General features: G+C 39.7%; 1 protein-coding gene across 2 annotated transcripts; it reads left to right on the top strand.

The window, feature by feature from the left end:
• fndc5b (fibronectin type III domain containing 5b) lies at positions 1 to 22,093 on the top strand (the record flags this gene model as incomplete). Of its 2 annotated transcripts, none has more annotated exons than XM_079259026.1 (5): positions 1 to 70; positions 6,684 to 6,802; positions 8,791 to 8,989; positions 16,717 to 16,806; positions 21,954 to 22,093. In XM_079259026.1, 5 exons carry the CDS (start codon positions 1 to 3, stop codon positions 22,091 to 22,093), a joined length of 618 nt encoding a protein of 205 aa, XP_079115152.1. The 2 variants fall into 2 exon arrangements, with proteins under 2 accessions (XP_079115152.1, XP_079115151.1); XM_079259025.1 differs by having other exon boundaries at positions 1 to 77; positions 6,667 to 6,802.
• Between the last annotated feature and the right edge of the window lie 3,595 nt (positions 22,094 to 25,688).

Here is a 25,688-nt window from a genome sequence, read left to right as displayed (position 1 = left end):
ATGGCTAAACCAGGCTCGTCTGCGGCGGTTCTGCTGCTCCTGCTGGGCTTCCTGTCCTCCGTTTGTGCCGGTGAGTTGTACCACAGGTTGATGAGGGATGCTGGCAGGTAAACAGCGGAGAGAGGAGGTGAAGAGGAGGCTGATCTGACACATGCTGCTGTGCTTGTGTTTACCTGTGTTGAGCTCTGTCTGATGTGATGTCATGTATGCAGTGCATTTCAGTTTTGGAGGGGAAGAAAAAAAGACGTGACACATGGATGTGTTGTGCATTTGTGCTTTTATCTGCATCACTTGCTGGTAAATAAGCTTTTTAATGGCAAAAAAAATGGCTGACACACAATAATCTGATACTGCATCAGGACTGGACTTCAGCTGTGGGAGCAATTATTTACATTTGATGACATTTTGACACATGCAATGCCACATGCACAGGCAAGTAATTACTTTTGCAGTGTGGAGGAATACACACAATGCATACTAAATTTCTGAAAATTAAACTCCACTATACTCTGGATGAGCTGAAGCTTGATGTACTCACCTGTCTGTGAGGATCTGCATGTTACAGCCTCTTATATATGTACGTGTCACTTATTTTACATTTAGCCCAACAACTATCACTTCATCAAGCTAAAAAATTATTTATTTTACTATTTATAGCATTTTTAGACAACAATATTGTCACTAACAAGGCTAAGTCTTTACTTTTAACAATGAGGTGTCCAGAAGTGTCCTAAAATGTTCTTTAAAAATAAAAAAAAAGAGTGATTCCAGCTTAAAGCCTTAATGGGTGATATTTAAAAGAGCTTTGGTTCATTCATAAGATCTCTGTTACATTGCTCCCCGATGATAAGCTGAGAGACGAGCGATAGTGCTTTGAAAAGCCCAACTCTTGTTGATAAGATCATATGGACTCTCTCAGCCAGCAGAAATTGTTTTGTTTGGCTTTTTTCAGGCTGGAGATGAAGGTGGTTTTAAGATGGAATTCTATAATTCTGCAGCTGTAATTTGGCTCGTTTGGAAGCAAAAGACTCCGATACTGTTTCTGTGTGTGAGAGAGAGTGCTGGAAGATAAACAATGAAGAAAGAGCCACTCAAAACAGAGAGTCAAAGCAATGGATCAGACTGTAGTTGAGCAAATGGAGCCTTTACAAGTCAATAATGGTTTATTCAGCATCAAAATAAAGAAAAAAGAAACATATGTTAAGCAGCTCAATTCTTATTTTCTGTTACACAGAATATTATTCTGATATGCAAAATGTTATCTGTAAATCATGCTTAAATCTAATAAGATATCTAATTTGGTTGATTTTGGGGTTGAAAATTGGTTAACTCTCTAAGTATCTACAAATTCTTTTAGCAACTTCTTAGTATTTGAAAAGGTGATTATTCAGCCATATGTCAAATAAATACAAATTTTGTTCATTTTTTTTATTTAAAAAAAAAAAAAAAAGTTTAAAATAAAGATTTTTTTTTTTCCCCACAAACTTGCCTTTGATGGTTGAAATGTGGAGCAGTACAGGCGAGATGCTTCGTAAACATTAAGTCTGATCACTGAATGCACTGAAATGGCATCCAGATGTTGAGCACATTTCATTATTCGGCGGGATACTGCAGCTTCATGGACTGGAGAAACACCCCCGCATGATTGTCTGTCTGTCTGTCTCTTTATCTGCCTGTCTTTCTGTCTAACACTGAAGCTGTAATTGCTCACTCCTGCTAAATGGTTTACAATATTATTGATGTACTGCTCCTCCTTTAATGTCCCAGAACCCTGCAAAGTTTTCATCTGGAGCATTAAATGTGTTGAAATCTTTGTGAAAAACATCCTTTTTATCAGCTTTCAACTCACAGCAAATAAAATGTTTGCTTGTTTTGTTCAGTTTTTTTTAAATTGCATTTACTGTTAGAAAATGTAGAAACAAAGGTCTTAAATTGTTTAGTATTAAAACAAAACTTAATACCGCTAGCATGATTTTTAGCATGATATACAGCTTTCACTGGTCCTTAATGGATATATTCCACTGCTTGTGTGATATATAAAGTAGTCAGGACTAAACTGCTTGCTGGTATTTTCACCCAAAGAAAGGAAAACACTGGTTGTTTTTTTTGTTCTGTATTACAGTGACTCTGTTAGCATTGAACAGACAGGAAAAGAAAGTGCATTTTTCTTGTAATATCATTATTTGACTCTCTGAACAAGTCTGTGAGTTCAATATTTGCAGGGCAGACAATCTAATTTCCCCAAAAAGTGACAGACAGTAGTTTCTGCTGGTAAGCTGCAGGTTCACACAGAAAGTCAGCAGTGTCACCAGATAGCAAACGCATGCACACATTTCCAAAGAAATTACTTCCAGGGGATTTAAAGTAGTTTATCCACGATGGACATCAGGGGCCATGACTTCCGGTGCCATGCATTCATTAGTGTTTGAATGCTGACGCATTTTATGGATCTAATAAAACACTAAATAGTGCACTATAGGAATCATTTCAACGTTGTAGTTCAGTCACCAAATGCAGACTCTTGTTCTTCTTGGAGATTATTACCAGCATAAAACCAAATCCTGCTATGATTAAGGGATTATTCATTTTTTCTGCTATTTTAAATAATTAGTTTTAACAATTTTAATGTTTCTTTTGTTAGCCCAGCACTATGTCACAGTTTACGCCCAATAAATCCTGGCACAGACATCTTGGAGTATGCTCATGCCATCAGAGAAAATGGAATAACCTGCTTATTCAGTATATTCACCTGTCAGCTGACCTCATTCTTTGGAGAGATAATGTTGCTGAACCAACCTGACTAACCTGCAGTAACCCCAGATCATAGACTGCACCCACATGCTTGTACAGTAGACACTAGACATGATGTCTGCATCACTTCATTGGCCTCTTCTCCTACCCTGATGCTCCATGCGCTCTGAAACAGGGTAAATCTGGACTCATCAGACCACATGTCCTTTTTCCATTGCTCCAGAGTCCAATGTTTATGCTACCTATCAAAGTAAAGCCTTTTCCCCCCCAATCATACTGATTGATTAATGGTTTTCTTATGGCTACACAGCTGTTTGAGGTCCCATCTCATTGCTGTGCATGTGGAAATGTTCTTCTTTTCACTATTAAACATAGACATAGTTATACTGTAAACAATTAAATTTAACTAAATTTTTTAAGGGATTAAAGATTAGAATCATTCCAGACTTTATTCCAACCACATTTCTTCCTAAAGAAGTTTGTCCCCCAGTGTCCTTCCAGTTTTTAATCATACACTTGTCATGATCTGTTGGTCTGGGTTTTGTAGGCTTTTCTTTTGCGAAGGTGCTGGTTTGAGTTTATCCCCTTGTTCATTCGCCGTGCTGTTCTGTAGTTTCTCTTCTCTGTTGTTTCTGGGTCTCATTTCCCTGTTTTTATTTGTAGTTCACGACATTATGTTTGACTTCCTGTTCATTAGCACACCTGGTTTGATTTGTTTCACCTGCTCCTTGTTAGTTGTCCTCAGTAGAAATATCCTTTGGTTTCTGTTCATCTTTGCCAGATTGTTGTTTCCTCGTACTGTCTGTTCTTCTAGTTTTTGCTAACATTTTTTGCTGAAGTTGTTGCCTGGATTAAATATGTTCCCTTCATTCACCTGCTTCCTGTGTCCCTGTCCTCTGTTTGTGTTCTGCTTCCACCACACCTGATGACAGCATTGGTCTAAACCATCAGTAATAAAAACCCAAACCCTTTTCCACAGAATGTGTCTTCCTTCATGGTTGTTTAAAAACATACGAGGATTTTTTTAAATCTGAAAAAGAATCTGTTTGAGACCCCACACATGTAGATAATAAAATAGGAATTGTAGAGTTCTGATCGTATTGTATGAGGTCCAATATTCTCAGAACAGCACACCACAGATAAAAACCCCACAACCGATGTAAACTCTAGTCCTCCGAGTCAGAAATCTCACATGATCAAATGTGAAATAATAGTGAAGAAGAAACATAGCAACAACCAGAAAACATGACTCCCAGATTGGAAGATACATACAAGATGAGGGAATGGTGGCTGTCTTGGGACTATTGATAACAAACTAAAACAAAAGAAAAGACTTTGGGAAAGTACATGGCAACAACAGGAACTTGGACTTTAAGCTTGTTTTTGTTTTCATCAGTGTCCTTCTTTCCCAATCAGTTCGCTCTCTTTATTGGCTGTATTGCATTCCATGTCACAATCCACAAAGCCACATGTCGGGAGTCGTCAGCTTTCGCCACACATGTGAAGGGTTTTGGTTCTAACAAGTTTAATACTTGTGATTGTTGATCTCGACACGTTTCGGAGCAGACTGTCAGGACAAATTCACTCTTAACACACCTCAGACTGCTTAATAATTTTACTGGATATTTAAGACTCATAAGGTAATCTGGTGTTTGCAATCCTTGGTCTGGAAGGAAGAAAATTGGCACAAAAGTAGTCCAATAATCCTTATTTGTGTACCCATCTTTAGAAATGAGATGCTAGTCATTGAATCAGTTTGGGTTAAAGTGGAACTATTATGTGCATTTCAGGCTAATTTATTTTTATTTCTGAGACCAGAAGGGCTGGGATTGATCGAGTTATTGTCACAAATCGCTTTATTTACTTCAGACCGACCCTCTCCGTAGGCTGTCAGATCAGCCTGTGGGCAAAACGAGTGGATTGAGACTCTTCCACATTAAGCCCCGCCTCCTGCCACTGCACTACATCGGGAGCGCGCACCGCAACTGCTTTCGCCATCATTGTAACATCTCATAAACAGAAGGATTAGGCTAATATGAACTCAATAAAAAAATATATATATATACAATGTCAACACATAGGATACATCCCTACATGTTGGAACCTGAATCAGACCCTGAAAATGAAGTGGAAAACAGCAACCCACAGCAACGAATGCAGCAGGATGTCTCTCTTTGGTAAACTCACCAGCCATCGTTGGAAATAACTTTATCCGACGTTTTCCACCCGCCTGATGTATTTGTACATGCCCTTGTTAACCAGTAGAAGGTAACCAATCACCAAACCTTATCCCCCGGGACGTCACAAGGATTTTGAAGTAGAAAAAAACTCTCTAAAATGACGAGTTTTTCATCGCCATGGAAACCAAACGGAGAGAGTGCTTGAACTCAAACTCAAACTCAAACATGCGTTTAGGTGATAAAAAAACAGTGCCGTTCACTTGTCTGATGAGGATTCAACACTGTAACACTGTAGAAAGCTCAGAAAACTTGAAATATCAAAATAGGACACCTTTAAATAAGTTGTTTCCAACCCTGCCTTTCACTCAAAGACTGCTGGGATAGTCTCCAGCTCCCCCACGACCCTTAATCGGACTAAGCATTTAGGATAATGAATGAATGAATGAAGTTGTTGCCAGCTGAAATGTAATAATCCAAGAAGTAATTATCTAATGGGAAGCTCTTAAGTATTTGCTGACTTAAATTCAGATAGAGACTTTTTTCAGGAAGGACAAAATACCTGTAGCTAGTTTAAGAAACACGGGGGCAAGCTCTTAACACACCAGTAAAGCCATTTACCTCATTATTCAAAGTGGCCATCTTGCTAGCTACTAGTTTCCTATATGAGCATTCAAAAGAAATTGAAGAACAATCTAGATATTTTCTGGGTATTTTTAGCCACCAGGTAAATAAATAATAGCATTAAGACTCATTTTTATTCTTTTGTTACTTTAGTTTTATTTTTACAACATCTAGGTTAATCATACCTGCTTTTTGCTAATTAGCTAGGTGCTAACTGACATTTAGATGCTAGCTTAGCCCTTCATTTAGCAATTTCTTGTTAATTATGTTAATTTCTATGGAGATCTAGGTGCATTAAGGGTGACTTCAGAAAGTGAAAGTAAACTTGATGAACTCTAGATGGATTAGCTTGTCCGTCTAGAGTATTTATAGCACATATAAATGGGTATTTTACTGATGGTCTTGTGTGTTTGTGTGTGTTCAAGCACAATGTCAAGGTCTGACTCTGACATTACTTTGTCAAGTCAGACTCATGGGAAATACAACTCCGACTGATCGTAGAAGACCTTGAGTTGGTCTCAGCTCACACACAAGCTTTACTCTCTGCATGTCTCACACACAAACACAAAAGCGCACACACTCAGCTCTGCACTTTGCGGACAAGAAATGAAATATGCTAAGCAAGACAGTGATTTGATCCTTCATCGTTAATGTCTAGATCCACATTGTGTTACGTTCTTTGATGTGACTTTTTCTGTATTTGTTTATTTACAGCACAAATGTTAAGATCAGCTGGCAGCAGCAGAAATGTAACCTCCAGAGTCACACTTTAATGAGTTATGTGCGGGAAAAGAGAGAAGGTGGTGAAGATGAAAAATAAGAGGGAAACAAACAAAAGATGACGTTCTCAGGGGGAAACTCAAAGAGACTTGTGTGTGGTTAATTAGCCCTGGTATTAATGAAAGGAGAATTAATTTGTGGGAGGTTGAAGAGACAATTTCAGGCAAGTCGGGTTGTGAGAACATGAGAACACAGAGCTCAAAGAGAAAGAGAGAGAGAGTGATGTTGAAGGAGGAAATGTGTTCAGCCCTCCATTGTACATCTGTTGTATCTACTACAAGTTGTAAGACTAGAATATTAATGATCTTTTTTAATTTGTTTCCTTTGGCTGTACATGTGTGTGTGCGTCAGACACTCTGCTGTCAGCTCCGCTCAATGTGACCATTAGAGAGCTTGAGGTCAACTCCGCTGTGGTGACCTGGGAAATCTTGGAGGGAGAGCCTGTCATCGGATTTGCCATCACCCAACAGGTTTGAGCAAGCTGCATGTGAAAAGTCACCATTTTAGAGTTCTTTGGTCTAATTATTGTCAGACAAATAATCATAATATTACAATTATAAGTTATTAATTCTTGTTCATTTTCCTGAATAATAAAATTTAGAATTGTTTTTTATGTCTATGTTTTGATGACAACATAAATAATACAGCACCAAAGTAAAGATAATCTCATTCCAACTAAATCACTTCTTCTCTGTAAACAATAAATAAATGCTTCATATAACTCTGGATTTCTCTCAGAGAAAACAGATGGAGTCGGCTGCAGGACCTCTACCTGGTCCTGGGTTGTTTCTTTCTGCAAATGACATATTTAAAATGATTTTGAACAATTTTTTGAACCGGAACAGTGAATTTTGAAACATAAGGAAGAGACACAGCGAGTTAGCTTTTGATCTCTAGTTAACCTTTAGAAGAATTGCTGGCATTTAACATGTTGATGTTTGCTAAAATATATTTTTAGCTTTGCTTTGAACAGATTTCTTAAGATTTATTTTGTTTTTTGTCTTTTATTTCATATTTATTTGTTCGTGTCTCTCTCATCATTTAATTTTTTGTTTTATTTTTAGAACATTGTTGTTATGAACTCCTTTCTGTGTATTTTAAATATCGTCACACTTATCTGATATTGTCTCACTTATCTGCTCTAATTTTTGGGTTTTTGGGACTTTTTAAAAACATTTTTAACTTCCACGTTTGAGTCATTAAAATCTTCAACACCAGAAGCTTTGCCTGCTCAGTCTACAAGGTTGTTGCTGCTGTGATCACATTCGGGGTCCTGCACTGCGGCCTTACGGCTGTGATGTGGACCCTAACCTGGTCTGGTCTGGGTGGGCACTCTCTCTGGTCATGGGTGGGGAGAATTCCGGTTTGGCCAGATCCCAAAGATATTGTTTCCTCACTGCAGCATCAGATGTTTATTTCTATTCATATAGTTATACCTTCATTCAGTTAAATGGCCGAAACTGGGCTTTAGTGTTCATGCTTGCGTAGAATAGGGAGGGACGGGGAGCTTTGAACGAGTGTGACTGTGTGAAAGAGACACTTCAATTGTTACATCATATACTTTTGGTGTGTGGAAGGCAGCTTGTCTTATTTTTAAATATGTATGAATTGTTTTTATTATATAAATCACTTTGTGTTGCTTCTTGAATGAAAAATGAAATGAAGTGAAATTAAATGAAAAATACATTATTAATTCCCAAAGGTAAATTCAATATTGCACTATAGATAATAATTAATTTGAGGAGGTCCTGTTCTGGAGGCTGATGACTGCTGGCAGGAATGATGTTCTGTATCTTTCAGTCTTACAGCAGACCTGAAGAAGCCTGTCACTGAACACACGTTGTTGTTCTTTTTTGTTGACACTATTTTGTTGCTAGCTAAAATACTTAAAGAGTATCTGATTGATTGATTTGATTTGGTTCAGACACGTAACTTCATGGAGAGTGACCACATAGAGGTCTCTTTTTGATTGGTCAATCGTGGCATTTCATATCAAGATTAGTTGCAAAATTTAGTATTTGTTTCTTTTTAACTGTACAGTTTGTCCACGTGAAGTTTTAGTAGTTTGAGAAATTACTTTAATTACAACGTAAATAAAAGTGACCCAAAGGAACATTAAAGTAGCAAACAGGCCTGAGCAAGCAGGGTAATGATGCACATTTCTAGTCTAGCATACATGGCCAGAGAACCGCTCTCCTTTTTATTTTTAGCCTAATTGCATTTCAGAAATAATCCCAGGATGCTTTATTTAAGCCTTTTCCCAACCATTAACCAAGACAGAAAGTGTATGCATTAACACTAACTGAGCCCTAAAAAGGGAAATTGCACATTTTATCCAGGAAATCTTTTGCTAACAAGGAGGAAAAAAGTATTGTCCAGGGGCTGCAAGTTCATGATATTAAGGTGATGTGTGAGAGCATCTTCTTCTGCTGCTTCTTTGTTCTTTCTGCTGCTGTAGAAGAAGGATGTGCACATGCTGAGGTTCATCCAGGAAGTGAACACCACCACGCGCTCCTGTGCACTGTGGGATCTGGATGAGGACACTGAGTACATCATCCACGTTCAGAGCATTAGCCTGGGAGGAAGCAGCCCCCCCAGTCAGCCGGTGCTCTTCAGAACGCCGAAGGAGTCTGAGAAGATGGCATCCAAGAGTCCTGGTGAGTTTTAAATCATGAATTTGGGAATGTTTTAAGCACTTAGTTTGATTTTAACACAAAATGACCACAAAATGTATATATGTATTTTATTTATTTATTTATTTTTACATACTGAAAGAAAACAGTTTGTTGCTTTACTGTGATCAGTGTTTCTTGTGGGTCTTTGTACAAATCTGTTGTGCACATAAAGCTTGTTTTGTGTATTCCTTAGACATGCAGAGTCATACATATATGTATGAGCTGTTTTATTTATGTTTGAACAGCATATACCATAAACACACATGTAAGAAGAATTAAAATTCAACGCATGCAAGAGCACACAAACCTAAGAATAAAATCACCCAGAAATAGAAGCAATCATACATCAATGTGGGGAAACAGATGAAGTAAACAAACATACTGCTTCTCTGTTTGTCTCCTGCTGAGACACACAAATGTATATGCAGAAATACACACACACACAGATAAGGCCACACAGACATTTTAAGATGAGTTTTTATACACAGTCAATAACCCAGCTGAGCTATAATATTCTGTTATACATCACCAGCATGAACAAAATGCATACAAAACACAGAAATCTTCATGAGAACCCTTTTCTCCTCTCATACAGTGTATTATTCTCTTTTACACACAATGAGGCTGCTGTTATGTGGAGCAGCATGCTGTACTTCCGAATTTTATCATGTCCGACCCAGTTATGTGGCCAAAAGTAGCCACTTCAAAGGGACACTGCGAAATGCTCATCAGAAGGAGGGCGATAAGAGCGGAAACAAGGGATTTAATGGATCAGTGAATTCCCTGGAAATATCACCATAACGATGAGGGATATTGTACATACACTGAAAAAATGTCTCCTCTGCAGTGTCTGGGCTGTGATGCAGCTGTTTGGAACATTGGCCGTGTCAGCAAACTTACCCACCAGGACAGGGTTGGACCCCTTTTTCCTTCAGAACTAGCCTAATTCCTCCTGTCTTATAGATTCAACAAGGTGTTGGAAACATCAGAGGTTTTGGTTCATACCAAGTGGCAACCTCCGGCGGTAAAAAGTGAGGCTTATGCGGAAGTGCATAAAACTGCAGTTTCCCCTTCATCCACTAGGGGCTGCAAAACAGAGCAAATCCCCGTAGACTCCCATGTTAAAAAGGCCAACTTCACGGACGAAATAAACATGTTTACACACATGGTTCAAAAATCCATTTTCGGTTTAATAGGTCAGGTTTATCTTCATGACAACTGTGGGGGGAGTGAATTTTTTTCTGACTCGCTTAAAAGTAATTTAATCTCAAAGTTTGGCATATTTAGGGGCGGGTTCTTTTGATTGACTCGTACCGATATCCGGCTTCAAGTAAGAAGAACATAGAACAACCGCGGTTTTTAGCCGCTTAACAACGTGACTTAGCTTTAGCCCGCTTACCTCCGTTAGCTGGTTAGCTCCCGTTATCTCGGGATTAGCTTTTAGCTACAGAAAGCTCGGAGTTCGCTCGATGTCAATCATCCACCATGACGCTCACGGCCCCCCTCTCAGCTCCATCTCTTTGCCCATATTTGTATTTTCTGGGTGAAACGACGCGCATGATGCTGCCAACATGGCGACGGTAGGAACCGCCCACCGAGCTTCATTTCAGCTCTTCAAAAACCAATGGGTGACGTCACGGAGACTCTGTCCATCTCTTTATATACAGTCTATGGTTCATACCGACATGACAGCATCACACAGCTGCACGAGAATCTCCACCACGTACAGAGTACAGTGAAGTCATTCTCATGTGCAAAACAATTGGAGATGGTTTGAGCTTTCTGACATGGTGCATTGCTGGAAGTAGCCGTCAGAAGATGCTACATGGGGGCCATAAAGGGGTGGGACGGCGGTGTGTCTGTTTAAACCATGCTCAACTAGTCCTAAAAGGCTCTAAGTGCCTCATGCTCTTCTGCTGGTGTTGCCCATGTGCTTCAAGGTTGATCATGTTATGTCCAGTTACAGTCGTTTTCCACCTCTAAGCTCAGTCTGAACACAGCATTTTATTCCAGACAAATGCCACTCACTGGATAGCTTAACTTTACTGACCATTCTCTGTAAATCCTAGAGATGTAGATCCTAGAGTGTTCACAAAACACAACTAAATTAGTCCTTTGCATTTAACCATCACTAGTTACATAAGGCGCAGTCTTTTCCAGCACCCCAGGAAGAGTCAGGAGAATTAAGGCCAACAATTGGCAGTTTAGAGACTTAAACATGGGTCCGGCCCACCTCTAGGTCACTCCACCAGTAGATGAGCAGTTTCTGAAATGCTCAGACTCTGCTGTCTGAAACCAACAATTATGCCATGTTCAGTCACCTAGATCCCCATTCTTCCTCATTCCTATGCTTAGTTTGAACTTTGGCAAGTCACCTTCACCATGTGTAAATATGTTGAAATGCTGCCATCTCATTGGCTGATTATCTGTTTGTGTTAACAAACAGTTGAACCAATGGACATAATTAAATGTCAGCAAGTAAATACTTCTTCTTTGGGTGTGTTCTGCAATGTTGCTACACATCTTTTACCTTTGCCTTACTAATTGAAATGAACTTCCAATTATTAACTCCCAATGAGACAAGTAAGAAGAAGAAATGTCCTATTTCTGATATAAATAGGAAGACAACTACAGCTTTAAGTTTTGTCATGACTAAGTTTAAGCCTGAGTTAGTAGATTGAAATAATTATTTTCAGCCAAATATTTAAAGTAAGTGTCAGATCAGGTTGTATTAAGGGAAAATCTGTTGCTTTTTATAGTTTCTTTAATTTAAGGCATTACTGACATGAACTAATGGAGATAGAATTTAGATGATCCCAAACTGATACCTTGGTGTCAGTGCAAATTTTAAGGATCAATAAAAGCATAGTTTTATTAAAGATTAACTCTTTCATCTGATGGTAGCTTGTTAGCTATTCCCAACCATGAAGATATAATATTAGTACAAAAAATTTCTGGATGGAACTAGTTCATGATTATATCTGACAAATTAAGATCAGATCTGGCCGGAAATTGCTTATTTTGTTAGTAAGAACATGTTAGATACTGATATTAGCATAAAAATACTCGCTGATCCTCACTGTTGCCAACTTGGCGACTTTCTTGCTAAATCTGGCGACTTTCCAAACCCCCTTGGCGACTTTTTTTGTTAAAAGCGACTAGCAACAAATCAAGCGACTTTTACTGGAGTTATTAGAGACTTTTCTGGTGTTTTGAAAAGTGACTTGAAAGCATGCATTGTTCTGCAATTACTGTCACAAACGAGTAGCGGGAGCCCCTCCCCATCCTAAACTGCTCACCATCGGCGGCTCCGGCTGCAGGTGCAGTCAGTCAGAGGAGCAGAGAGGACACTTGCACAACTCCATGTACACAGTCAAAATGAATCGCGCATGTGCAAATCCGCCACTGATCCCACACTAGCTTACAGATGTAAATTGTGGGATATAAACTGACAAAGTGACAGTCATTTCCATTGTTTCTGTTTGGTCCATATTTTAAGGTAACATATGTTCATGTTTTACTTTGACTGAAAACATAAAAAAAAAAAAAACTAAAAGTAAGAGAAGCTCTGGCACCTTTAGGGGCCTAGATGCAGTTTAATCATCATTTTAAGCTGTGAAATAGCGTAAGAACACAAAGCACAAATGTCACAGAAATGACATTTGATGTTGTAACCATCACTGCCTCAATTATGCTGTTTTCCCACGTTTGTAACCTGCATACTAAAGTCCTTATGTGCACTTCTACCAGGTGCGTACTCCTAGAGTGCCCTAGGGGGCAGTGTGGGTATTGGAACATGGTCTTGCCACACAGTTCTTTATTCTTCTACGCTTCGGGTTCCATGCAGCACACGTAGCGTTAAAAGACCAATACATTAATTAAATAGATTTGGAGTTTTACTTTTTTGACTTAAACTATAACATTTCTTAACATCTGTAAACATTTTTAACTTTAACCAAAAGGTATAACCTATAAAATGGCTGTTTTTCACTGTAGTGAGAAACATTAAACCAAAATGTCCTCTTAAATACTAATTTACAAAAGTAGATGGTTAGCACTCCAGTGGTTAGCACTGTGGCCTCACAGCAAGAAGGTTGCTGGTTCAATCCTTGGCTGGTCAGTGGCCTTTCTGTGTGGAGTTAACATGTTCTCCCCAGTTAATCCAGCTTCTTCCTACTGTCCAAAGACAGGTTAGGTTAATTGGTTACTCTAGGAGTGAGTGGAAGTGTGAGCGTGCATTGTGTGGCCCTGTGGTGGACTGGCAAGCTGTCCAGGGTGTACCTTGCCTTTTGCCCAAAGACTGCTCGGATAGGCTCCAGCTTCCCTGCGACCCTGAATTGGATTAAGCAGTTAGGATAATGAATGAATGACTTTAACCTACGCTAGGCCATTGAATGACAGTAAGAACAATATGATACATTAAAGTTTTAAATAAATACAATGATACTTATATTACAACTCTTAATAGAATAACACAGGTATCGGATTGGTACCTTGTATCAGCAGATTCCCTAACCCCAGATTTAAAAAAATTAGTGCCATACTTGTAACATATAGTTTTGTAGTTAATGAAGTAAATACTAGCCGCCTGACTTGACTATTACACAATTTCAGCAGTCTCCTTTCCAAAAGAAAACCGTGTAACTTGCATATCATCAGCATTTTTACCAAAAAACATCCAAAAAGAGTTGCACATGAAATGAATGAATGAAATGAAATAAATGAATAAATGAAATGAAAAATATCTTATTAATCCCCAAAGGGAAATTCATCATTCACATCACTTCAAACACAAAAATCCAAGGCTTTGCAAAGTTGCTGAGGCCACTGAGATTGGAAAAATGGCAGTCATGATATTGGCTTTAGCTAGTAGTCGATTGCATTTGGTTGATTGCTTTTTACATTTTTGAAGAAAAAAACCTTCATTAGTGTCAAGTTTCCAATGCTGCTCCTGCGTGTTGTTGTGTTTGCTTGGTCATGTGACACAGACGTTTAAAAAGGCGATTTGTCTTGATGTTGAGGGGCTCCGACTTAGATGGATGATTTTTCTGTGTGTTGGTGGAAGCATTCATTAGCTTTCCTGATTAAATCTCAGGCCATTACTGCTCTCCTCCCCCCTCTAAGCGGGTATTAATCAGCCTGACACGACTCTGTATTCGTATCTGCAATACAGTCCCGCTCACGGCATTTAAAAAAAACAAAACAAAAACAACGTTGCAGGGGTCCTGAAGCATTGAAGTTTTCATAGAGTGCTAAAAACATCCGCTGAGGTCTTTATGTTGGGTATAACAACTGAAAAATTGGATGTTTTGTAAATCAGTCAGTTGCAGCAATACATTTTTACAAGCCTCCTTAACGTTGGAGCTGGTTAAACATTTAATTGGTCTCTGACAGTCTGCTGAGCCTCTGTGCAGCAGCAGACTGCTTCAATGAAACAGTTGCACTCATTTACATGCAGTATAAAGGATTCTACACACCTTGTTGTTCTTCCAAGTACAGCTGCAGTTTCACTTTCTTTTAAAGCAAAATGAGCAGTTGCATTGGTTTCACATTTCCATAAACTCTGGTGAGGGAATAATATCTTTTCCGAGATATGGCCTTTGTAATGTGTGCAGACTGTGGTTTTGCTTTGTCCTGCTGAAGGTACATGAATGCCACCGGAAAAGATGTGGTCCTGAAGGCAGCATATGTTGCTGAAAGGTCTCAAGGACTTTTCTGCATTAATGCTGCTGTCACAGAAGTGTAAATGAGCTTTGCAAAGAGCACTGATGTAACCCTACACCATCAGAGTCTGGTTTTGATTTAATAGATTAAAAAAAAAAAAAGTTGGATGGCCTATTTTTTCTTTCATGTTTGCTCCAGAGCCCAAGATGCTTGGTTCAGATGAGAAAACAAGATAACACTTGACTGCACTGCCATATCAACAGTCATTAAAAAAGACACTTCAACCATTTAAAAAATCAGCATTTACATCCATATGAGCACATTTAAAAGTCCACACTCATTTAGTCCATCCAGAGCTTGCAAATAAAAATAGCATATTGCTGCTGGTGATGCGGTGCAATGGAGAGTGAAATAAATGAGTGTTTATATTTATCCCTTCCACAGAAGGGCATCATGAAGGGTTTTCCTTGTGATAAGAATTGATAATCAACAGAAAGGACATGAGGATGCTTTTGGTCAGTCTAATGTTGCGTATTGATGAGTTGTTAAAGAAACAACTCTTCACAGGTTGGCCTATACAAACTTGAAGTGATGCCAGTTCCCTGGAAAATACTAACGAATCTGACAACAGCCCACAGTTCCACTGTCTGAGTCCAGTTGCCTCCATGCTTGGAGATCTCAACTACTTTATACAAGGTTAACAAAAGACTTCTATCTTCTCTTCACTGTGGAATTTGTGAATACTGAAGTACCTGAGACAAATAGTTGGTTATATCAGCTGTTGATGAATGACAGCTTTTGATGATGTCTCAGCAGGTCTCCCTGGCCGGGAGTAGCAGTTCCTGTTGTCTGTTGTCTTTCTGTCCTCTTCCCCCCGCACAGCAGAGGCAGATGGCTGCCTGTCCTTAACCCGGGTTCTGCCAGAGGTTTCCTTCCTGTTAAAACAGAGTTTTTTCCTTTCCACTGTCGCCAGTGTCTTTGCTCAGGATCGGAGATTGAGTTGGAGCTTTCTACTCAATCTGTTGGTTTCCTTATATAGGCTATTATGAATCGGCTTTCATGATGTTTTTTTTTCTGTCTGTAAAGCTTGTTGAGATGGCATTGCCATGATTTGACACTATATAAATAAAGTTGAATTGAAAATTGAACTGAATTGATGATGGTATAATCACAGTGTCACCAAAAGGATTGTAGATCACAGATGTCCATCTTATGCTTGCTTTCTTGACTTTTAGACTTCCAGATTCTTTGTGCATGCAGGATGACTGACCTTTTAATAAGCCACCCCTTCTAAAATACCCCCCAAAACTGATCATATCTTTTAAGAACAGCCACTTCTGCAGAGAAGTTATGCCTCTCTCTGACCAGTCAGCTGTGTTGGCTTGGCCCTGATAAGAATCTCAAATTTATTTGATAAATGTTGGCTATACATATTTTTTTTATGATCTAGCAACCCCTCAGTTTATCTTGGAACCCCCAATTAAGAAAAGGTTGTTTCCAGACCAACTCATTTCCAACAGTGAGTGAACTTTTCTCTGGGCACGTTCACTGTTATATCCAAACGCAGACAAAGCAGTGACAGTGATGCCTTCATTCTGTTTTAGCTTTACAATATGCAAAGCCATGCAGAAACCAGCTAGATACCCGTGAGGCTTGCACCGAGGGGAGGTAGCACAATGCCCCTGATGGCAGCAGAGGGCGAGGGGCTGCAGTCCAGATTGTGTTGGAATCTTTAAGCCTGTGATTGGTGTTACGCTGCAGCTGTCAGCGAGAGAAGCCCAGTGAGCGATTGGGTATGGATCCAGCTCCACACAGTCTCTGCAGACCTGTGCTCTCACTTAGCTTTAATTACACTGACCAGAGAGGAGAATTTACACCAGCCTGCCTCTCTGCCCTCATGTCACCCTGTTTGATTCTTTTATCTTTCCCTGCAGAGTTTCAGAGAAACAGCAATTTCACATTCGCTCCCCAGGCCAATGAGTTGCAGTGTCCTCGACAGCACTTTGTTGACTCTACATGTGTGTTTGTGTGTATTGTCTTTCCAGACGAGGTGACGATGGAGGAAGTTGGTCAAGCTGCCCAGCTGAGGGCTGGAGAACTCATCATCATTGTTGTGGTGCTCGTCATGTGGGCAGGTAATAATCCTTTTTAGCATTGCACATTTATCACAGCAGGTCTCATAGGAAGCAACTGTCTCTGGGGCAAATGAGCTCTTTGACTGACTTTCTATTAGGAGACAAGGCCCTGGATGTGGATTCATTGCTCTTTGTTTTATGCAGTTTTGTGATCAGGATGTAAGGATAATCAATGTACATTTGTGGAGATGACATCCAGGACCATGACGGAATGGAACTGGCCAAAATATCTTCATATAACAACTTCTTACATGAGAATCACAGTCATTCAGATACTAAAGTATGTTCTAATACCAAGAGATCCTTACTCTGTTGTTTAAAATATCTATTGCAACTAATGTCTGTAAAAATCATTTTAAAAAATGAGTGTATGACAATGATATAAGAAGATAATTAGCCCAATGAAGTTCATAGTGTCTGTAAATACTATAGATTTGTTTTAGTTTCTCATGTTGTCAGACACACAGCTCCAACATTTCTGATATCTAATTCTAAAGCTTCAATCTTCCAGTAGTCAGAAATCTAAGGTGATCTTTGTAAAAAAAAAATAAAAAAAATAAAAGCAAGTCAGAATTCCCCAGACCTCTTTGGTGCAAAAAAGACCCAGTTCACGCAAAAATGTTTCCATGTAAAACCCAAAATTTTGCATTTAAAAGAAGTGCATTTACACATGAGCTGAATTAAAACTATATCTGTGCAGATGGAAAAACCAAAAATGGACTATAAATGGTGTAGTGTGCACATCAGATCTGTGTAGTGTAGGGGAAACTTCTTAACTACACACCTGAGCTACTTTCTCATCAGACTGGGATGCACAACACAACTACAGAAGATGGAAACCATGTGTTTGAGTTTTGTGTGCATTTATAAAGTGCATAAATGTTGCAATAAAATCAAGTTTTAGATTAAGAAACCATCCATCCATCCATCCATCCATCCATCCATCCATCCATCCATTCATCCATCTATGCTGCCACTGCCACTTGTCTGGGGTTGGGTCATGTGGGCAGCAGCCTAAGCAGAGAAGCCAAGATCTGCCTGTCAATCTCACACTCGATCCTTCCCTCACTGGTGAACAAGACCCTGAGATACTTGAACTACTCCACTTGGGACAGGACCTCATTCCCAGCCTGGAGAGGACAATCCACCCTTTTCCGGCTGTGGACCATGGTGTCGAATTTGGAAGTGCTGAACCTCATCCCAGCCTCTTCCCACTTGGCTGCAAATTGTTCGAGTGAGAGCTGGAGATCACAACGAGATGAAGCCAACAGAACCACCTTCTGCAAAGAACCCAATTCTGAGGCGGCTAAACCGGATCCCCTCAAAACCTCGGCTGCACCTAAGAATTCTGCCCATAAAAATTACAAACGGAATCATGATAGAGGGCAGCCTTTCAGTATAGCTCTCACTGGAAACGAATCCCATGTACTGCTGGCAATGCTGACAAAGCTCTGACAATGGAGCTTATATGGGCCAGAAAGCCCATATAAGTGGATCTGGCACTCCATAATCCCGGAGGACTATGTAGTTTGAGCACACCCTCCATACCCCCTTCTTCAATGGAGGGGACCACAATCTTCCAGTCCAGGGGCACTGTCCCTGATTTCCACTCAATTCTGAAGCATGTCCATCAGGACAGCCCCACAGCATCCACAGTCCTTAGAAGCTCTGGGTGGATCTCATCCACCCCTTGGGCCTTGCCATCAAGGAGCATTTTAACCACTTCAGCCCCAGAGACAGGCAAACAAACCCTGAGTCCCCCACCTCTGCCTCCTCATCAGAAGACGTGTTGATTGGATTAAGGAGGTCTTCAAAGTATTCCCTCCATCAACCCACAATGTCCCAAGTCAAGATCAGCAGCTCCCCATCCCCACTGTAAACAGTGGAATTGAGAATATTACGTATAAGTATTAAAAGACCAAAAAACCTTACAAATATTCAGCAGCACAGAGCATGAGACCCACCATCATTGTTATCATGTTCTTTCTCAAGTGCAAGATAACATGACAGCTGTCATCATCCCCAAAAGATTTTAATTCACATTTTTATACAATATATGTCTTACCTATAAAGAATCCACTCTGGAGCCTGCTCTCAACCCTTCGTGTTTTTATCCCTCGAGGTACTGAAAACAACTGGCTAAAACTCAACTAAACCTTTGTGTTTTACTGTCTCAGCATCATCCACCATTTTTATGACTGTTTGACATTTTTCTGTTAGACAAGGTTGAAAATAAGCACTGAAGAAGAATGGGCTCCAAAATGGAGCCTTAAGAAACACCTCAAGCAAGTGACCTACAACTAAAAAAGTATCAACCATCACTCGGAACATAAGAATAGCAAAGTTTCCTGAATCAACACTTAATTCAATATCTGAATCAATGACTCAAAGATCACAACGCTAAGGTACTAAAATCTTTATGTTACATTGGTTTAGAAACATACATATCTCTACAGATGTGGTGCAGCGACATTTACCGGAATAAATGGAATCTTTTACTTATAGAGGGGGAATAATCGAAAACATTGTGGATCAATAAGGTTGATGGTAAAATGATGTTCATTGCAGTAATTCTGATGCATATCACATAAGAACAAAACATACCCTCAGTCACGTTGTCTTACTCTTCAGCTTGTTGATTGACGTTTCCATAGAGGGGATGGGAACCCTTTTTTCTTTGATTTGTTTTCCCCAAAAAAAGGAGATTAAAAGGAGATCCATTAATACCTCTCATAAGCAGTGATTGGCCCATTTCAAGGCTGCTTTCCCATCATCAGACTAGAAACGCTGTTTTTTGGGTCCTTACACAATATGTCTCTGTATTATGTAAGCTGGAAGCTTCAGTCCATCTCAGCACTGTTTTAGAGATTCATGCAGTTATAAATATTCCTTCCTAACCTACTTTACAAAGCATAATGAGATACAGATATGGCTCAAATACTGTATATGGTATATACAGTACAGAGAGATTACAGTGGTTCTCCCCTGCCAATTACCAGTTAGAGGACCAAGAGGCTGAGGAACAGAGGGAGATTCAACGAGAGTTAAAGACAGAGCAGTGCGTGAAAGAGGAAAAAGAAACAAGCAGAACAAGGAGGTGGGGGGGAAGAAGCTTTAAGAGAAAGAGGTGAATTGTGTTTTTCAGCTTTTAATTGGGCCTGTGGGGCATGCTGGGGGATATCACAGGGAGATATTCTATCTCACCCTTTGGTATTGCAATGATCTGATGAGCAAGGGCTGATAGAAGCAGAAATGCTGAAGCCCTTCTTTTTTTAGGCTTGGATTCAACCTGTAGCATGCTCCTCCACAGTCATGAATTATTCCCTTTCTCATTTCTCTAAGCTTGCTCTCTTATCTGCACTCACATCTATGACTCTTTTGTTGTGTTTTTAATCTCTTTGGCTCAAGGCGGGCTTCGTGCAGCTGTCGCAACCTAAAATTCCAATCCGCGCCTCCATCCACTCGTATTACATCGTTCATGTTTTTGTCCCACTTTAGTTCTATAGGTTTTATTGACACGTTTAGCTGTAAGATATCTGCCCCCCCGCCACCCCCATCTGGCATTGCAACAAATTGTTTTTCTGTGTCAATTAAACACAATCAAGGGAACAGTTTATGCTTTGAAACCACATACTTCAAGAGTTTTGCTGGTGTAATGTGAGTTACATTTGCTCATCCTGCACTCCTCAAGTCTGAAGCACACATGGTCAAACTATCATTATCCACTAGATTGTTTGCTGATGAATGCATAGAAACCTTATCAGTAGATGGATGCAATGTTAATGCTGACAATAAAACTGAAGATGCACATGTGATGAGGAGAAACAAGCAGCTCTACATGGATTGATATTGGTAGCATTAAAAAAAAACCACAATATATTTTGTCCATACGTAACCTCAAGCTATTTCTTGTCTTCCCATCTTAAACTTAAATTAATTTGCAAATATACATCCATTTTTACTTTTCAGTCTTGCAGAAAAAGTTGGTCTATGAATCATTTAGGAAAACTAAAGCTGTTCTAATGTCAAAAAGGCGGCAGCAACAGGTGATTGTCATCATTATTTGGAACAATAGTATTAGGAAAGTGAGAAGAGGATTCCTGTCAGCTAATAAATGCCAGAGTAAGATAATAAATTGCTTCAGAACATTGTTCCATAAAGAAAAGTTGGAATGGATTTGACTGATGTCATTAAACATTTTATAATCTGAAGCCAAAGCTGGACACTAATTGTGTCCGATCCTTCAAACAGCTCTTCATGGAGAACTGCTTTTCCGTCATTAGATGATGATAATCACACTGGCACGAGCTGCCATGCAAAAGCTTTGTCAAACACAACAATTTAGAGCTACAAACTCAAATAAAAAGTGTTATACTAATGATGAGAGGCAGCATTGACTTCTCTGGCCTCAGACGAAACTGGTAGGACCAGCAACCAGTAAGGTCATGGATTGTTTTATAGTCAGTGATCAATGATACAATCTTTATGGGAAGATTCGGAGACTGTGTGGTCAGAACCTTAAACTAAAACAGCATTCAGCCTGTTCTAATCAGTAATTCCAAAAGCCAGGTTTTATGAAGATGTTCGGTTGTATGACCGCTCTTGGCAAAGCTAATCTCCATTTCTGTGATGTCAGCATTAAGGTAGAAAAGTTCACAGTGGTTTTAGAACAATTCGCTCAGATTTTAAGACGTCATCTTTTCAAGGAGCTTCCATGCAGTCTTTATCAAAATAATCCAATACTACATTCTGCATAATATTTATATTATGCATATAAATAGGCCTCCCTGCAGTTTCTAGCAGCCCCCAATAATGACTTTTTTATGATCAAAATGATGATTTTCTACATAAATCCAACAAAGTAACTTTTGAAAATCTTCATCTCGAGTACCAGAGCATACTTTAAATGTTATGAGTTGCAACACCACGTGGTAAAATCTTTACCATCTTAACTTCTTTTTTCTGCGGATGCTACAGGTCATGAATGCAGAAGAGAATATATATTAGCACATTAAATGAAGCTGTCTTAACAAACTATGAAACCTTTCTGCTCCATATTCCCTGAAGTGAAAGTCAGATATCAGAACAACTTATTCTGATTTAAGGTTGGATTGTTTTGATGTTTTTTTAATTTTTTCCTATCTTAGGGGTGATCGCCTTGTTTTGTCGTCAGTATGACATCATCAAAGATAATGAGCCCAACAACAACAAGGACAAAGCCAAGAACTCCTCGGAGTGCAGTACCCCCGAGCACCCACAAGGGGGGTTACTGCGCAGTAATGTCTAAGACCAATCTTGCATCGCCTTCTGCAATAACCAACCTAAGACCTCAGGACGGGTGAGGAATTACACCTTACCTCACTCCATTTGGGAGGGTGGGAGGGAGGAGGGGGGGTTATGCCTTTTGTTTCATAAACCTATCTGACTCACAAATTTGCTGACCATTTCCTGAAGCCCTGCCTTGTACAGTGACTATCCAGCCATAGCTGAAAATAAGTATTAAATTATAAGGCACTGAACAGTTTACATGACAAATGTTTTAATATCATCTTGTTACTATCTTAACTGACTTTTGGCATTAAGGTTTTACTATCATTATATAGTGGCTGCATTGCAAAAAAGAATATCTAATGCCTCTTTTCTATTAGAATCAGCTTGTCTCTACTTAACTCACCTCAACTCGTCTCAGTTTGGTCTTGTTTCTTTTCCATTACAATTTAGTACCAGGTCTAAAATGGGCGGGGTTTGTATGACATGGCTGTGATGTCAGTGTTGTGCACAACAAGCTCTATAACAACACAGGACCTAGAAGCAATCTGTTACTTGGTCCATGGCTCGCCGGTCGCTGACCCTAAATTGTATCCATTTGTTGGAACCACTTCCAGTCTCGTCTGTTTAATCCACTCATTGTGGTCTATGACCTGCCAATCTGTCACTTTTGAGTTTTTTCAGCTTCTGTCGACATTGCTGAAAACTCCTTTGGTACACACAGCCATTGAGTCGGAAAGCTCTTGATATATTTTTTTCATTTCGTGTCACTCCATCTAGTCCCCTCTGTATCCTTTCCTCAGCAACCAAGCGAAGAAATGTCTCCACCTCGGTGTTGGACCGCGGAACAGACTTTTGTTGCGGCATTGCTTGTCACGTAATGTAAACAACTTGCGAGTTGGAGTCGCTTTTCCAGCGATGACACTCCCTGACCCTGACCTCTGATTGGCCACGCCTCTGACCAATAATGGCATGCTGTCTGGCGACGTCACACACAACCCAGCTCAGCTCGTTTAGAACCTGGGCTGAGGAGTTACAAAAAAGTACCGGTAGACAGGTACAAAAGCCTGGTGGAAAACCTTACAAGGCGAGTTAAGTTGAGACAAGCTGACACTAATGGAAAAAGGCTATAAGAGTTGCTAGGCAACCAAACACCTGTACAGCACTATGATATATGTGCTGATCTTACACAAACAAGAGAATGCATACCAAAGGAGGTACACCGTAAAAGGTGTAAAAAGAAATTGGGTGTGCTGTTAACTCTGCTAGCATACCTTAAAAATGTTAGCTTTAATTATGTTTTTGTGGAACCATTAAAAGAAATGTTACTTAAAACTTGAATAATTGCCATTTTATATTATATTTTTACTTGTATGTATCATTGCAATGCATCTGTAGCATTTTTGGATTCTGCAACAAATAACAGAAAACCCAGCATGCTACAGTAAAAATTTTAATGTTATTTAAGCCAAATAGCATGCTATGTAACTGTTATTTTTGGCAGTTTTAAGCTAGCAAGACAAAGCTAACAGTCTTCTCATGTCTTTGTGGTAAATCATCCTGCGCAGATGCTTGAAGCTTCAGCATTGAACTAGTCACTGTATATTATGTTGGAATATAGCTTTAGAATTAAAAGAAGGGAAATTTGTGTCTTGTTGATGATTTTGCTTGGGAGGGGGAAAGGGAGGGGGGTGTCAGTAAGGCTGTGGGTCAGCAGGTGGCAGCGAGTGAAAAAGAAAGGTGGCTGTTTTACTGTGCAACATATTGCATTAATAAAAAGTGTAAAAAATGTAACCATGTGTGCTGCTGGCGATACACCGGAGTATTCTGATGATCATGTTTAGTGAAACAAGAAACACAGTTATGTGTGTGGGTTATGCCCACAAATATGTCCCAAAATCCCATATATTATTCTTCTGTTGGTATTCACTGTAATTATAAGCTTCAGGTCCCCCTATGTGTGTCAGTCTCAGATGTGTGACTTGCGTCTGGAATGAGATTCTGGAGCAAATGTCCATCCCGTATTTCCAGAATCTGGGAGCAAACTCCATCCTTCAGGACGACAATGCTTTCCCTTGCAGAGTCATGATAGTTACAGAGTACTTCCAAAATATGGGAGCAGAAAGGAATGGGATGATGATCAGCTTAGGCTTGCTGTAGCTGTTAGAGTGAGCAACATCCAACAGCCAAATGTAACCAGGTTGGTGACCAGCAGGAGGAGGTAACACGTTTTTATGGCTGTGTATGGCTCTTTCCCAGACTCTTGAGGCCCCTAGTGTAACAGGAAAAAAGTGCAAAAATGGCCAACATGGGTTGTACTTTTTCTTATATTGTGGTAGAGTTCAATCACCTAATCCAGAGGTGACCAAAGTCTGTCCTCGAGGGTTGCAGTCCTCCAGGTTTTCAATATATCCCTGCTTTGATACATCTGACTCGAATTCACCCAGCAGCCATGAAGTTCTGCACTATGACTTAATTTGAGTCAGGTGTGTTGAATCAGGGAAATGTTGAAGATCGTGGCCTTTAACCCCCCCCTTCAATCTAATCCATGAAGCAACTCAAATCAAGAGTGAAAACCAGCAGGAGAATATTGCAGGCAATTTTAGCATATTTTTGGAGACATTCCCCACTCGTTTAGCTGTGTTGCTCACTCCTTCTTCATACCACCCTTACAAGTTATGTCTTATGGTAAAGGTGACTAATTGGGCTTTCCAAAAATGAATAATACAATTATTTATCATTCATTATTAAATGGAGGAAATAACTGATTAAACTGGAATTCCTTTGATTTTTGTGCCAAATGTAAATGAATGTAGCATGGAAGCACCTATTGGGTGTGGCTTGGGCTGCAGTAAGTGGTCAACATTTCAACTGTTGGATTTAATCTTTAAGCCCAATAACTGTGTCTCTTTCAGACCCTGAGACCAACAGAAAGCCATCCTCTGAAAAAATACTGAAGAGCAGTTAAACAACTACAGATATCGTCTTGACACTGTGGCGATATCTCCACTTTCAACACAGATGACTCTGAAGTTGCTAAATCACAGCAACAAGTCTAACAGGAGACTGCGGAGGATACGTTCTCTCTATGTTGCAACCAAAACTGGACTTCCAGCCTATACAGACATAAGACAGAAGAATGGTTGACTAACAGTTTCGTCTTGATGAGAACTGCTTGATTCACATATTTTGGTTACTCGGCATCAGTGGCATGAAATCCCTGGAGTTGGTCATCAAACCTACATGTCAACTTCACATCTGGACTACCGGTCGGAGGTGGCAGAAACTTGGGCTGCTCCACAACATTAACTAGTCCAGGTACTAGTCAGCACACAACAATATAAGGAAAGCTCCGTTTTAGACCAAGAACTTTCCATTTTTCTATCCGTCCATCTGCATTACCTCCTCTCTGTCTTCATTTCAGCGCTCTGTGTAGCAGCTCACACCTCTCCCTGTCTCTCTGTGTCAGTGTTTCTCTTATAAGCACATTCCTGTTTGGTGCTCCTTCTATTGTGATTGCTTGAAACCCTTAAAATCCCTTGAAACCCTTAAAATTATGGTATGATTTTTAATGTTGGGTCAGAATATTGCACGCTGAGTTCTATTTCCAGCCT

Source organism: Telmatherina bonti (genome assembly GCF_933228915.1).
Source record: "Telmatherina bonti genome assembly, chromosome: 19".
Lineage (NCBI taxonomy): Eukaryota > Metazoa > Chordata > Actinopteri > Atheriniformes > Telmatherinidae > Telmatherina > Telmatherina bonti.
The sequence above is the reverse complement of the archived record's forward strand: the minus strand, read 5'-3'. Positions and strand labels throughout refer to the sequence as shown.